A 15,718-nucleotide genomic window follows, 5' to 3' on the forward strand; every position below is an offset into this window, starting at 1 on the left:
CCATTTTCGAATTCAAGCTAAGGGTTTTCTTCGTAGGAGAACTTCAAAAAGGGAAGTCCTTAAAACCTACTTTCCCTTACAAGCAAGATAAGCAAAAAGGGAGTTCTAGAAGCAAAAGCTTTCTTCTTCTTCTTCTTCTTCACCAAGGGTATTTTCTTAATAAACCCAAGCAAGAGGAAGTAAGTATCTCCCTCACCTGCAGTACAAGTAGTTTTCGAGTGTTTTTCCATGTTTTAATGTTGCTTAAAACCTAGGATTTTAGTTTTAGTAGGTTCGACCAAGACATGAAACAAGGGTTGAGGAGAGTTAAAAAAATGTTAACCATGCTTATTATGTTTCCTCATGATGTGTAAGCTATTATGTGATAGAACTTCATGCTTAAAACCTAGGATTTGGTTTTGGTAGGTTCGGCCAAGACATGAAACAAGGGTTGAGGAGAGTAAAAAAAAATGTTAACCATGCTTGTTATGTTTCCTCATGATGTGTAAGCTATTATATGATAGAGCTTCATGCCTAAAGATTGTTTAAATGGAACCTAGAACCATGCTTTAGAAGTTTCAGCCATGACTTGAAGTTAGGGTTAGAAACTCATCTATGCTTGCTAAAGGTCTTATTTGCTATGCCATGAATTCTATGATATTAGTTTAGAGCTTCATGCTTAAAGATTTTTTTTAATGAAACCTAGAACCATGCTTTAGGGTTCGACCAATAAGAAATAAAAGGGTTAGAGAAAGTTTAGAACCTAAACTATGCTTGCTTATGATTTCTCATGATGTGTAATCCATTATATGATGTTAGTTAAAGTTTTTATGCTTTATGTTGCTTAAAAAACTTAGAATCATGCTCCTTAGGGTTTCGGCCAATAAGAAATAAAAGGGTTAGAGAAAGTTTAGAACTTAAACTATGCTTGCTTATGATTCCTCATGATGTGTAATCCATTATATGATGTTAGTTAAAGTTTTAATGCTTTATGTTGCTTAAAAAACTTAGAGTCATGCTCCTTAGGGTTTCGGCCAATAAGAAATAAAAGGGTTAGAGAAAGTTTAGAACCTAAACTATGCTTGCTTATGATTCATCATGATGTGTAATCCATTATATGATGTTAGTTAAAATTTTCATGCTTTATGTTGCTTAAAAACTTAGAGTTATACTCCTTAGGATTTCGGCCAATAAGAAATAAAAAGGGTTAGAGAAAGTTTAGAACCTAGACTATGCTTGCTTATGATTCCTTATGAGTTAAAGTTTTCATGGTTTATGTTGCTTAAAAACTTAGAGCCATGCTCCTTAGGGTTTCGGCAAATAAGAAATAAAAGGGTTAGAGAAAGTTTAAAACATAAACTATGCTTGCTTATGATTCCTTATGGTGTGTAATCCATTATATGATATTAGTTTAAGGTTTCCATGCTTTATGTTGCTTGAAACCTAGGACTATACCTTTTGTAAGTTTCGGCCAAGAAGGAAATGAAATGGATTAGGGAAGTTTAAATCCAACTAGAATTGTTATGCTTTCTCCCATGATATAATATGTATTATGTGATGCTAGTAGGATGTTTTCCTTGTTTAAAGTTGCTTAAGATTTAAGATCATGTCCCATGCAAGTTTTGGCTAAGATATGAGTTAGGGTTTGTAGAAAGATCAAAATCCCAACTATGCGTGATAATGACTCTTCATGATATGTTATGTGATATGTGAATTTTATGTTACCATGTTATGATTATGTAAGACTTATGTATGATGAAATGCCTAAGAAATGCTTCCCTATAAGTCGGGACTAAGAGAACTCTTCATGATATGACAAGAAACATGATATGTTATTTTACTTTTGTATGGCTTGTACCGGACCCTAAGAATAGTCCATGGGATGGGCTCCTAAGTTGCCCCTAGGTCGAAGCACGAGCCTAGTTCCTAGTAGGTTCGAGATTAGCTATCTCAGATTTGTTTAGGATGCGCGCAATTCATGTATGTGGTACAAAGCCGGGCCCTCATGTTGAGATTTATGTTTAAGTACCTATATGATATACATTTTCAAAAGAACATCTTGCATACACTTATTTCATGCTATGTGATTTTGATACATGTTTTCAAAAGAACATCTTGCATATACTTATTTCATGCTATATGATTGTTATGCTTTAGGAGGATGCTTTCTTGAGATATGTCTATGATACCTAGATGAACATGCTACTATCTTATGTTTATGCTCTCTTGAGATATGTCTATGATACCTAGATGAACATGCTACTATCTTATATTTATGCTCTCTTGAGATATGTCTATGATACCTAGATAAACATGCTACTATCTTATGTTTATGCTCTCATATGCTATGTTTATGATTTTTCCCAAATGAGTATGACACTACTTTTTGCTAGCATGAAATGTTAAATTTAAATGTTGGTTAAATGAACATATCACTACTCCATAATTTATGATTTTTGTGAGTAGGAAAGGATCTTACTAAGCCTATGTGCTTATAGTTTTTAATTTCCTTGTACTACAGAAAAGGGTAAAGAATGACTAAATTAAAGGGAGCAGCAGGGAGGGCAAAGATGTGTGTGGCGGTGGCATGATAGAAGAGATCTGTGTTTTGTGCTTCAAGACTTATATATGTTTTAATCTTTTACATGTGAACTATTTCTTTTCTTGCTACTCTTGATGATATTAACTTAAACTTGTTTGGATGATTTATACTTAAGGTGAACTTATACTTGTTTCCATGAAATCTTGAAATGTTAAGTACTTATTTAATTAGAGAATTGTTAGTTATCATGAAATCTAGAGAATAAGATCCATATTTAATTTCCCTCTTAATTAGTACGCTTTATGCTTTAGCTAAACAAACATGTATCATGTTTCAAGTAATAGATAGTAAATGAATTTTAAATGCGTGAATGCTAGCATGTTCACATGGTTTGTTGTATGATTAAGTTTTGAATAAATAAGTTTTTCTTCCGCTGCAATGATTGCATATGCATGTATGTATGTTCGCGTAGCGCCACCCCTGACCATCAGTAGGGGATGGGCGGGCGTTACAATGTAGGTATGGGACGTACATAATAAAAATCTAACATGGTCATTGTATGAGTATGGATAACTAGGTTTTAATGATTATGCATGATATGGATTTTATGATAATTAATAATTATGCATGTTATGGATCTTTTGATAAATAATGATTGCGCATGTTATGAATTTTATTATGGGTTGAGTTATGCACCAGAGACCTAAGCCCGGGGAGCTCACCAAATCTACGTGGTTGAGTGTGGCTAGTATCCTTAGACTGGGAGCTTACCAAATCTACGTGGTTGAGTGTGACCGGTGTCCATAGCCCGGGTGCTCACCAAAACCTACTCAATTGAGTGTGACCAGTGTCCATAACCCAGGAGCTCACCAAAATCTACGTGATTGAGTGTGATCGGTGTCCATAGTCCGGGAGCTCACCAAAACTATACGATTGAGTGTGACCGGTGTCCATAGCCCTGGAGTTCACTAAAATCTATGCGGTTGAGTGTAACCGGTGTCCATAGTTCGGGAGCTCACCAAAATCTATGTGGTTGAGTGTGACTGGTGTCCATAGCCCGAGAGCTTACCAAATTCCATATGGTTGAGTGAGACCGGTGTCCTTAGCCCTGGAGCTCGCCTATCCCACGTCGTTATGCTTATATTTATGCTTATGTACATGCTCATGATTAAGTCTATTCTTATGTGTATGTTTATGTCATGCAAGTATGCTTATGTCGATGCTTACGGGCATGCTCATGTTCAAGTCTATTATTATGCCAAGTTCATTTACATGCTTATGTTTATGCTTTTATGCTTATGTAAATGTCTATGCTTATGTTCATGGTATGTTAGCAGGAAGGTCCCCAGTTACCTAGAATGTGATTTCCCATAGTACACTAGATTATAGGCGCTAACTATGACATAACACATTTTGAATATATTGAGTCTCTCAACTCACAGATTTTAACTTTTTTACAGACAATCGAGCGAATGAGACAAGAGACAGTGACTAGTGAGCCAGCTCGGGTCAATGGTAGTAAACCTGAAGACCTTCCAGTTTATTTTTCACATTATTATATGTTTTAAGAATCATTTATGCAACTTTGTTGAATTGAGAACCCACTATGAAAGTATGTGCAAGTGATATCCGCAGTTATATTTATATGAATGGTTATGAAAGAAAATGTAAACAAAAAAAAAAACTAGGGATGTTACAGGAAATGTTGGTGCAAAGGAAACCCAACCTATGTATACTGGAGATCCCAAGAACTAGGTTCAAAAGGATAATCTAATTGTACCGACAAAATTGCTCACTGTGGGGGAATGACCTAATGAACCAGTGAAGGATAGAGATTGAACACACGACTCTTAATAATCTAAGAAGAGTAATGTGAAATATTCTTAAGAGATGATCACCTATGTGAGAAAGAAATGGGGTCACTTCAAAGAGAATTGGAGGTACAATTCTCATAGAACCATGAGTGTTTATGACCAATAATGAACACACTCATGAGAACTGAGTTGTATCAGGGAAAGTTTTGGGTGAGATATGTCAATACTTACATAGACGCAGAACAGTTTAAGGACATCGTGTCTATTGTTAGCTAGTAAGCAAACAGATTTACACAAGGGAAGGTTCAAAGGGTAAAATCTACCTGTCCTATACTGTACTCAACTACTGAATGCTATCACATACCCTATCTCCATTCATGTAGGGGATTGTTGGATATATGTGAATGGAGAAGAGGTGGAAGAGGAAAGAAACTCTATTGTGAATATGACTTTAGTCTCACATTGGGAGTTTCAAGACATATATTAGTTGATTTATATTGATTTACATGCATTGATGATATGAACAAATGCATGAGGAGAGACTCTCTCTTCATGTATGGGTGCGTAGGGGGGAGGCTTTAAATCTAGGGCCCAGATTGCGCTGAACTAAGTTGACTCGTGTACGAGCATAACCTGCGTGTGCTGAATACCGGACTGATCGGGACAAAATTTACCCAAGTGGAATAAATAATATTTTGCCACATAAACCTCTTTACTGCTTATTTAAGTATGTAACAAATACATTAAATTAGAGATTAATGCTGAATGTAAACAGCCGAGTGAAACGTTGGCGTTTAACAACTCGGTGAGTAATGATCATTAATCGATCATTAACGCTGCCTATTGGTCTGAGCTCCTATATTAGGAGGTTGTGATCATAGGCTAAGGACACACACAAGGAAAAGTAGAAGCTCTCCACTTGCGTTCCCCCTCCTCCTCTGTAATCATCTCTTGCTTGGCGGAGTACTCGTGATAGCAGTCAGACACCTCTCAGTTTGTCGTGACCACCATTTCTTGGTGTGCATCATGGCTAACCGTTGTATTTTGGAAAACGGATGACCTGAGAAAATCTCGAAGCACAGTAGGAGATGGGGCAAATTTGTTTCAAGGAAACTACGTCCTTTGCATGCCTCAGTCCGCTTCGCCTGCTCCACTGCTTTGCATGCTCAGGCCGCTCTATTGCTAGGGCTGCTCTGCCTTTAGGCAGCCCTATTTTTCTCGCTCAACCGCTAACCCGATCGACTACTCTGCCCGACCGACCACTTGGCCTGGTCTGCTGCTCGACCGTATTACCAGCTCGACCACACTGCTTGGCCAGTTACTCAGTCAGATTTGCGACTCAACCTCACTACCCGCTCGATTGCACTGCATGGTCGGTCACTCGGTCAGACCTGTGACTCGACTGTATTGTCCGGATGGCTGATTTGCCGGCTCGGTCTCACTACCCGATCGGACACTCGACCAGATCTACAACTCGCCCGCACTGCCCACTTGACAGTTCTGCCACTTGGTCTCTCGGCCCGATCAACTGCTTTTCTCGCTCGGCCGATCTGCCCACTCAACCATTCTACTACTAGACTACTTTGCCCGCTCAGTCACTCTGTCAACTCTGCCACTTGACTGTTCTACTCGCTCAATCGCTTTACTTGCTTGGTTGTTGTGAAGTCTCTACTCATGGTAGAAACCAGCTGCAATTGGCAGCATGAGATTATCACTTTAAGTTATTTTAACAGATAAATTAAATTAAATTTAACTAATTCTTTAAAATTTTAACAGATTATTTAACATCATCAATAATGTAACGACTTAAATTTAGAATAAATATGAACTGGGTAAGGTCTTCAATGACTTTTCATTAAAACTGACTTAAAAAACTTAAAATATTAAAAATTATAAATAAATTAAAGATGTTATTAGGAGTGTAATATTAATTTGATATAAATCTAAATTTTTTGGGTTATGAATGACTTTTGTATAAAAGCGTTTGATGAAATAACTAAGCCATGATTATTATTTTTAGCCTTGATTCAGTTCGATTTATATAAGAAAAATGAATTTTTTATTTTAATTTAATCCCAATAGACGGGAATAATATTTTGAAAAAAGAAATCCGGATTAAAATGTGTGTAGTGCATAGGTATCCATAATAGTTTCAATAGCCATCTTGGCTGGAAAAGAAAAAATAGCATCTTTGCTCCAAAAATAGTCATAACAATTTAACATGCTCTAAAAATAAAATTATTATTATTTTTTACCTAGGGTCACCTTCTTAATCCGAATTCATCATCCTTAAAATTATTCAACATAAACTGAATATCCACAAAATTAACATTAATGGACTGGCCACCCCAGTATTTTTTTTAGTAAATCAATTAATACTGATAAATAACAATAATCTCAAGATAATTACAAAATTCCGAAAATTTTAATATTTTAAAAAGTATTAAAATTATTTTTATGAATTTTGAGGCCGTATAATTCACTCGTGCGAAACGGAGTACTCTCACGATCTCCACAAATTCAACGCGTGTCCGACGCAGAGGCAGTCATCGGCTTCGCCGCCCCTTCCCTTCCTTCCCCATTCTTCCAACTCGCAGCTTCTTTTGTCGTTTACCTTCCAGATTCGCCTACTCTTCAGCCCGTCTTCAATTCGCCACATGTTTATGGAGACCAATCGCTTTTGATTTCCTTTGGGAGCCAACCTACCTATTTGGACTCCATTTTTCTTTGATATTGTTCTGGTAAGATCCATCTCCATCTGTGTTTTTTATCTTTCATTTTCTTTGATCTCTCTCTCTCTCTTAAATTCTCTGAATTTGTCGCTACAATTTTTAAGTGTTAGGATGGAATAAACTTACTTCTGTTCAAAGTTTATCCGATGGAGATCTTATCTTTTTTCCTTTGTCATTCACAAGTGGAGATTATTGTGTGCGGCAGATAACTGTGAACCATATGTCGAAGTGATTTAAGATGCAACATTTTATTTAATTTTATGCTGGACACTGAAAAAAAGGTGAAAAACAGCTATGATTACATCTCAAGTAGATTTTATTCCCTATACAACATTCGTGCCCATATTCACTCGAATTTGTATGGATTCCAAATACATATTCCCTCTTTAATGTGTTTGTAAAATGCTTATCTTGATGAATAACATCTTACTATCTTTTTATTCTAATGCTTCTAACAGGGTTGAGGGTTTTAAGATAGATATATTTTGGTGATTCACCCTTTGAGAAGTTTTTGGCAAGTGGGATGAATTTTGTTTGCTAAAAAATTTACGTCCTTTGAAGAATGTCTCTTGGATCACCCTTAAATTTGTACGAGTTGAGCCTTGTCAAAAGATTAAGCCCACCTAAACAATTACTGGTAATATGAAGTTCGTGACATGCTTTATCTGCTTGGCCTTTTATTCTTCTTTGGTTTCTGAAGAACATTCTTCTATAGAGATTAAAAGCAAAGACATTGTGCCAACCAAAGACATTTCCTGGTTCTTCTCTGGTATGTAATAGTCTTTGAAAATATTATGCATGACTTTATTGATTCTGTTTGGCTTCTTCCTTTTTCCAATGACAATTACTTGTTAGATTCAATGCAATGTGAGCAAGGCCTTTCTTCAGACATTCAATTTTTTGTTCTTACCAAGCTGAGTAAGAGAAAAATAGTAGCTCATGAGTTCATGAACAGAACCATTAGTCAAATTAAGAGTTATGCTCATTTAATCGACCACTCATCAAAATTTCACAACATTATTCTATTTATTGGTTTTTTTTTTGTGAATTGATGACTCCTAGAAATTTGCAATTAATAATTTTAATCTAGTTATATAGGTTAATGTTCATGTGAATTATAAATTCATTCATTTGACTCTAGTACAAATTTTATTGACAATTTAGTTCATTGAAAATCTGTTAATTAAATGCTAAATTGTTTATCCACAATTAGGACCTTCTAATCACAACTACTTACACAACAATTGATCTTCTTGATCTCTTTATCTAGTTTCATTTGTTTCTCCAATGTTGTCATCAACTCCTCACAAAGTAATGACCACTTATGTAAAGTTAGACTTCAACATGAAGTGTTTAAACATTTGTCTCACAATTCAATTGTTATTTATCAACAAATATAAATCAAAATAATTAGGGTATCTTTAACATGCAAAATTATGAAAGAATTCTGAGTTTTGCCAATCTAAATTTAGAATCATTATTGCCTATTTCTTTGGAAGTAAAACTAGAAACATGTTGTAGTTCACATAAACATTATATGCCATCTAGTGTTACCTTAGGTATGCCATAGAATACTGATAATTTAGGTTCTCTTTGTTGAATGGGAGTGAAACATCAAGGGGTAAAAGCATGGTTTAGCCGTGTTGAGGTTTCGGTTCTAGATCGGAACAATACTGTTTCGGTATGCTATGCCAACATAATTTTGGTATTTTTTAAATATAAAATATATTAACTAAAAATAAAAATTTAATCTAAATATTTAAAAATAAAAGATATAAAAAATAAAACATAAAATAATTTTATTATATATATATATATTAAATTAATTGAATAATTTTATTAGGTTTTAATTAAGCATATTTAAATTATCTCATTTATAGCTATGAGTTGATTAAATTATTAAAGGCTAAGTTTATTATTAAGGCTAAGTAAAATTGCTTTTGCCGCCCCTATTTTGTGACAACCACGAGCACGCTAGCCCACACGACGCATCTAGACTCATTGTCGGCTCGTGTGACGCATCCAAACTTGTCTCTGCGCTCTCGCGATACATCATGACTAATCGCCAGGCTCGCGTGACGGGTCCAGACGCATCACCAGGCTCGAGCGACGGGTCCAGACGCATCATTAGGCTCGAGCGATGTGTCCGGACACGTCGTTGGGCTCGAGTGACACGTTCGGACGCATCGTTGGGCTCAAGCGACACGTTCGAATATGTCGTTGGGCTTGAGCGGCGTGTTCAGATGTGTCGTCATGCTCAAGCGACACGTTCGGATGCATCGTCGGGCTTGAGCGACATGTTTAAACACGTCATCGAGCTCGCACGAAGCGTTCGGACATGTCATCGGGCTTGTGCAAAGCGTACTGGCTAGGCTCGCTTGAAGCATCCGAAAGCATCGCTGGGCTCGTCTTACGCATCCAAACTCATCATTGGGCTTACACGAGAGTCTAGATGTGTCGTCGGGCTCGCGTGACATATTCGAATGTATTGTTGGGCTTGCGTGACACTTCCGGACTCATAGCCGAGCTCACGCGACGCTTTCGAAAGCGTCATCCGACTTGCATGGTGCTTTCGGACGCGTCATCGAGCTCGCACGACACTTCGAATGCGTCGTTAGGCTTGCGAAATGCTTCCGGACGCGTTGTCAGGCTAGCGCGACGTGTCGTGACATGCCGGCGTTGTGCCAATGCCGGTCTATAGGAACAAGATGTGAAATGAAATGAGATTTGAAACCATGGGTAAAAGATGTGAATAAGAACACTATAAGCCTATAAATAATCACCCTATAGATAAACCCTTTTTTATTTTCATTCTTGATTAACCTAAGGCTTTCACCTTTAGTCATATCCAAAACAATACTACCGAGATTTGTAAGATTAATTATATTGTATTCACAATAAACTGATTCTTAACATATTAGGGTTTTCAATCAACAAATGAGTAGATTAAATTATACTACATAGAACATGTAAGGATCATTTGATATCTAAGTTTAAAACAAAAGTGCATTAATTGCTAACAAGGTTTGAAAATGGATGTTTCTTTTTTGTTGCAATAATAACAACCACCACTAAGCTTTTATTTTACTATGTGAGGTTGGCTATGTAGATCTTCCTACGTTATTGGTTCGATCCCCTATGATACGATCATCTATATTTATCATTGTTAATTAAGTCCTTTTAGTCTTCCTCTTCATTTATTAATGCGTGTATTTATTATGATCTTACATTATCTAACGGGGCATTTATTATACGCAACTTAAATGTCCATATCATTTTAAATGTATCTGTTGGAGTTTTTCCTTAATAGGCACAACTTAAATTTTTTGTCTAATAGTCTCCTTTCTTATTCCTCATATGTCCACACATCCACTTTAACATCTTTATCTCTGCGACTTTCATCTTTTGCTCATGCACTCATTTCATAGCCCAACATTAAACTCTATATAACGTAGCAAGTTTAACTATCGTTTTATAAACCATTCTATTTGTATACTATATAAGACATCTTTATCAACCCCTCTATCATTTTGCAAAAATAATCTTAGATATTTACAGAGGCTGTGTAGATATACGATATACTTTTGTAACTTGCCATCTTTTAACTTAACATTTGCCTTGCTATATCTAATACTACTCAATTTAATTTCGATATATTTTCTCTTTACTTACTAAGCCTAAAATCTTTTACTTCCAATGTCTCTCGCTAAGATTTGAGCTTAGCATTTACATCATCAAGTGTTTTATCGACCAAAACAATATCATCTGCAAACAACTTGCATATGATAATTTATCTTGAATGTGTCCAATGATTCATTAATGACTAGTGTAAAAAGATATAGATTTAGAGTTGATCCTTGATGTAACCTATTTATATAAGAAACATTTCAATTAATCCGTTGGCAGTTTTCACTCTTGTCATTACATCCTCATACATCCCTTGCTTGTTTCAATATATCTACGTTAGCACATTTTTTTTTCTACAATTCTCTATATAATTTCTCTCGAAACTCTATCATTAAGTTTTTACTAGGTCAATGAATACCATGTGTAATTCTTGTTTTTCCCTAATATTATTAATCTAAATTGATTTTAGTCACTTTTGTATCGTTAATTTTTTTTCTACCATTCTTTCCCAAAGTTCATGGTATAGTTTGTTAGCTTCATGCCTATGTAATTCACACAATTTTATACTTTGTTTTTTTGTTAGTAATATAGGGACTAGAGTACTTACTTGGCTAGACATTTTCTTATTTTTTAAATAACTTCCTAATCCATTAATACCCTCCTTTTCCAAACACTTTCATAATCCAATTGCTTTTCTATTTTGTATCCCATTTAACATATGTTCCACTTATGAAGTTTGAATTCTTTAATACAATGACACCAACCAAGTCTTATCCCACTAGGTGGGGTTTCCCATATAGATCCTTTTACGTCATTGTATCCCTTATTATATCATCAACTATATGTAAATAAATTTTATTTTATTTTATTATTGCCAACCAAGTTTTTTTTCCTCTTCCTTGTTTGATGTGTATATTTGCCATAGTTTTATATTGCCTAAGTAGAGCATTTATTAGTTTAAGTACATATCCGCACCATCTTAAACGTATCTCTCTAGTTTTCCCTCGATAGGTGAAATCCTAACTTTCTCTCTAATGTCTCATTATTTCCTGTCCATTTTCATATGTTAACACATCCATCTTAACATCCTCATCAATTCTCATTTTTTGCTCGTGGTGGAGTCATAACCCCATTCAACTTCATATTACATAGCAGGTCTAATCACCGTTTTGTAGAATTTCACTTTAAGTTTTACTTGTACTTTACAATCATATAGAACACCGGATACTCTTCTCTATTTCAACCATTTTGCTTATATTTTATAAAGACATTTCTCTCAATTTTTTCATCATTTTACAAAAAAAAAAAATTATCCTAAATACTTAAACTTCTCAATTATACGTAACTCGTCATCTTTTATCTTTCACTTCCATTTCTGTCAAGCTTCGAGTTTAGCATTTACTCTTTCACGTGTCTCATCTACTAAAACAATATCATTTGAAAAAAATATACACAACAGTATCGTGTCTTGGTTAATGTAAAAATATAAGGACTTAGAGCTGATTCTTAATATAACCTTATATTTATGGGAAATACGTCGTTAGTGCGTCTAAGGCTTCACTCTTGTTATTGTATCCTCATACATATCCCAATATACTCTGTCTCTATGCTAATACCTCTCTTTTCTAGAATTTTTCATATAATTTTCCTTTAGATTCTATTATAAATTTTTTCTAGGTTAATGAATAACATGTGTAAATCTTACTTCTGTTCATGATATTTTCCAATTAGTTATTTCAGAAGGTGTATAAAAACTATTGTTGGCCTTCTAGACATAATCTAAATTGATTTTTCGTTATCGTGGTCTCCTTAGTTTATTTTTGTTACTCTTTCCCAAAATGTGATGGTATGATTTATTGATTTAATACCCCTATAGTTTACATAATTTTATACGTCTCTTTTATTTTTATTATATATGGGAACTAGAGTGCTTATCCTCATTAGATATTTTTTTTAATATCAAATTGAAAAAATTTATAAGCCATTCAATACCTTGCTTTTATATCTCTATCGGAATATCATCGGCTCAATTACTTTTTCATTTTGCATCCCATTTAAAGCTTGATCTACTTCTGAAGTATGGTTTAAATTCTCGTGTTATATTGGGCAACATGGGTGAAACATCATGTTTTGCTCATTGATCGGCATGGCGGTGGCATTGACACACCGTGCGCGAGGCCATGTGGCTATGTGGACTCCTTATACGAGGCTCACGGTCGCGCTGACACCTTGCACGAACACGTCGCGTGAGGCTTGCTGTCGCACAACCACTTAGACACCTTGTGAAATACCATGGTGGCCGCGCGTAGCTGTATTTTTTTTTTTCAATTTAAATTTCTTTACTTTATGTTTTTTTGTTTTAATTTTTTAACTATTAATTTTTTTGTTGTTTAATTCTTTTCCTTTTTAATTCTTTCTTTCTTCTTCCTAATATTTTTTTTTATCCTTAAATATATAATAAATCTTTTTAATTTTTTTTTCTTATTCCTTTTCTTTTTAAATACATAGGAAAAAATTTCCTCAAATCGATGAAAATAAATTAAATTCAATTTAAGTTAAACCTATTTGGTCCTAATCATTATGTCTACACTTTAGTTAATCCTAAATTAATTTTTACTCAATTTTATTTTTTTAAATATTATTTTAACATAATAAGTATTTATAGTAATCAAATATTATAATAATATTTTTAATTAATATATCTTATATGTATAAAAGTACCGTAACGACATTGACACGACATGATACGATCGTATTGTTTTAATCATAAATCGAAACATCGATATGATTCAAAATTTTAAATCATGTTATAAAATTTGAATTTTATGATAAAAATTTAAATTTCTATATTTTTTTGACCTACTTAAATTATCTAAGCTAAATTGGTTACCTAAACCTTCATTGAAAAGTTGATAAAACTACCAATTCCATGCTCTTTTATCTCCTCATCATTCAATAATACCCTATTGCATTCATGTTTAATGCATCTTATTTGGATATATCTCTTGTCTTCCTCTCTCTCATTTTAGCTATTCTCTTCTCCCTTCTTTTATATCCAGTTGACGATATAAGCATTCAAAAGTTTCATTCTTAGTTTTATTCACTCTTTCTTGTCTTTTTTGGCTAAGTGTATAGGTTATTCATTTTTCCTTCACTTACTTCTATATCACCAAGATCTTTTATTTAGTGCACCCCTTTTGACTTACTGAGTATACTCTTGACTATTATTTTTAATTTTAGTATAATTTTATCTCATGTCGTATTCGAGTCGCTAGGTGTTTCTCCTAATACCTATACTTCTACCCTCTCCTTAACTTCTACCATTTAATTCTAGGAGTCGTGCATATTTTTCTTCTATTTAAGACGCATATCAAATACTATTAACATATGTTGGTTAATTAATATATTTTCAGGATTATCTTACAATCTTTATAAATCTTTCAATGCTTCTTCCTAATTATTAGAAAGTCAATTTATGACTTATTATTCTCATTTTTATACGTGACCTAGTGTTCTTTTTTCTTGAAAAATATATTAACTAATATTTATTCTTTTGTGTGTCTCATAAAAAAAAAATAATAAGATTTAAAATATCATTAACAAATGCAAAATAATTCTACAAAATGCCCTTGAATGCAACAATGTGAGTTTTAATGAAGTTCTTTGTCATATGAATAAGCTACATAGCAAAACATATTTCTATAGAACTAATAAAATTAGGGAATATTCCTGAAACTAAATTAAAGAAAAGAAGACCTACTTTTGACAAGCAACCATAGACCTCACACTGAGATGTATGAATTCACTTTTAGATAGCTTTTAATTGAACACCAATGGTTTAGTCATAATTTTTTGTTCCTCATTCTATTAAGGATACCGTGGTGGTTCTAGTTTGCTTTTTGGGTTTCAGTACAGGTAGGGAAATCATAGAAAGAAAAGTCTCAACCTTACTCCCAACAAGTTCTAAAGTAGGTCATGGAAAGTTTTTATTAATCATTCTTTCTGAATCAAGCTGAGTTCAACTAGTCATCTATAGGTTAATCAGGTGTTGGTACTTTGGGGCATGGCTGAATCATTTTGTATTTCTTGTAGCTTTGGCTACTGAACTTATGGAAAGAAGTATCCTTGTTCTGGTTAAGGTAGCTAGGAGGGTACACTCCACGATTTAAATCTTGTGCTACTCGGTAGGGGTGAAACATTTCGTTCCTCCTACCGACCGACACTGACAAGTCCTGAGGCCTCAGGCATTGTGCGGGCCTAGCGGCCACTGCGACTCATGATGTGTGCTTTTGAAAATTTTCTCATTTGGGAAATATAAGTTTTTGTACTCCAAGAAACACTTAGTTCTAAATGTTCAAAGTCTTTTCCAATATCTCCATATCATTTTCATGCAGCGACAAGATGTATGGGATGGTCATGTTTCGTACCAGATATACAAGCCAATATTGCCTATTTCATACAAATTCCATCTCTTCAGATGTCAATCTTCTACACTGCCAAGCTCTGAGCATGTTTTCCCACTTCTGAGAAATGTGACATTAGCTTTTACTAGGTATGGTTTTTTATTGGCACTAAGTTTTTCTAAAAGATAATTTATGTATGAACTTCAGATTTTTTTTAACCTTCTACTTTGTCAACACAAGCTGATGACTTTGAAAAATATTATAGGTGTTTAATCTACACTAGGTAGCTTCTTCATGCACCATAGTTTTCATTTTGAGCAAGAGTCACTTTGCATCTTAGTTCTTTTCCTACAGTGTCAATTATGTGGGAAAACATGCTGTTAGAGTTAGGATTTTTTTATTAGAAAAATCTAATCTATAAAAGAGGTTAAGATCCCATGTATTTGACAATTTTCAATTTCCAACATGGTATCAAACCAAACCCTACCCTTCTCTTCAAACCCTATTCATCACTTCAAATTCTAGCCATTTCTTCTATCACAACCATTGAAGGACTACTAACCCTAGCCTCCTCTGCCCTTGTTGATCAGCATTGACAGTCCTTTCTTGCTATTGTTGCGA

General features: G+C 34.4%; 1 protein-coding gene across 4 annotated transcripts in view; it reads left to right on the forward strand.

Annotated features, from left to right (window-relative positions):
• The first annotated feature begins 6,846 nt into the window (after positions 1–6,846).
• Positions 6,847–15,718, forward strand: part of LOC121969985 (mechanosensitive ion channel protein 2, chloroplastic-like) — a 50,049-nt gene continuing 41,177 nt past the window's right edge. The window contains exons 1-4 of one of the 4 annotated variants that reach the window (XM_042520355.1): positions 6,847–7,076; positions 7,526–7,704; positions 7,783–7,836; positions 15,089–15,246. In XM_042520355.1, the coding sequence (XP_042376289.1) occupies positions 7,630–7,704; positions 7,783–7,836; positions 15,089–15,246 (287 nt within the window). In that variant the 5' untranslated portion in view covers positions 6,847–7,076; positions 7,526–7,629. Of the gene's footprint in view, positions 7,077–7,224; positions 7,349–7,525; positions 7,705–7,782; positions 7,837–15,088; positions 15,247–15,718 lie in introns of those variants that run through there. The other 3 variants (XM_042520358.1, XM_042520356.1, XM_042520359.1) reach the window with 3 other exon arrangements.

Source organism: Zingiber officinale, chromosome 4A (genome assembly GCF_018446385.1).
Source record: "Zingiber officinale cultivar Zhangliang chromosome 4A, Zo_v1.1, whole genome shotgun sequence".
In the NCBI taxonomy this organism is placed as follows: domain Eukaryota; kingdom Viridiplantae; phylum Streptophyta; class Magnoliopsida; order Zingiberales; family Zingiberaceae; genus Zingiber; species Zingiber officinale.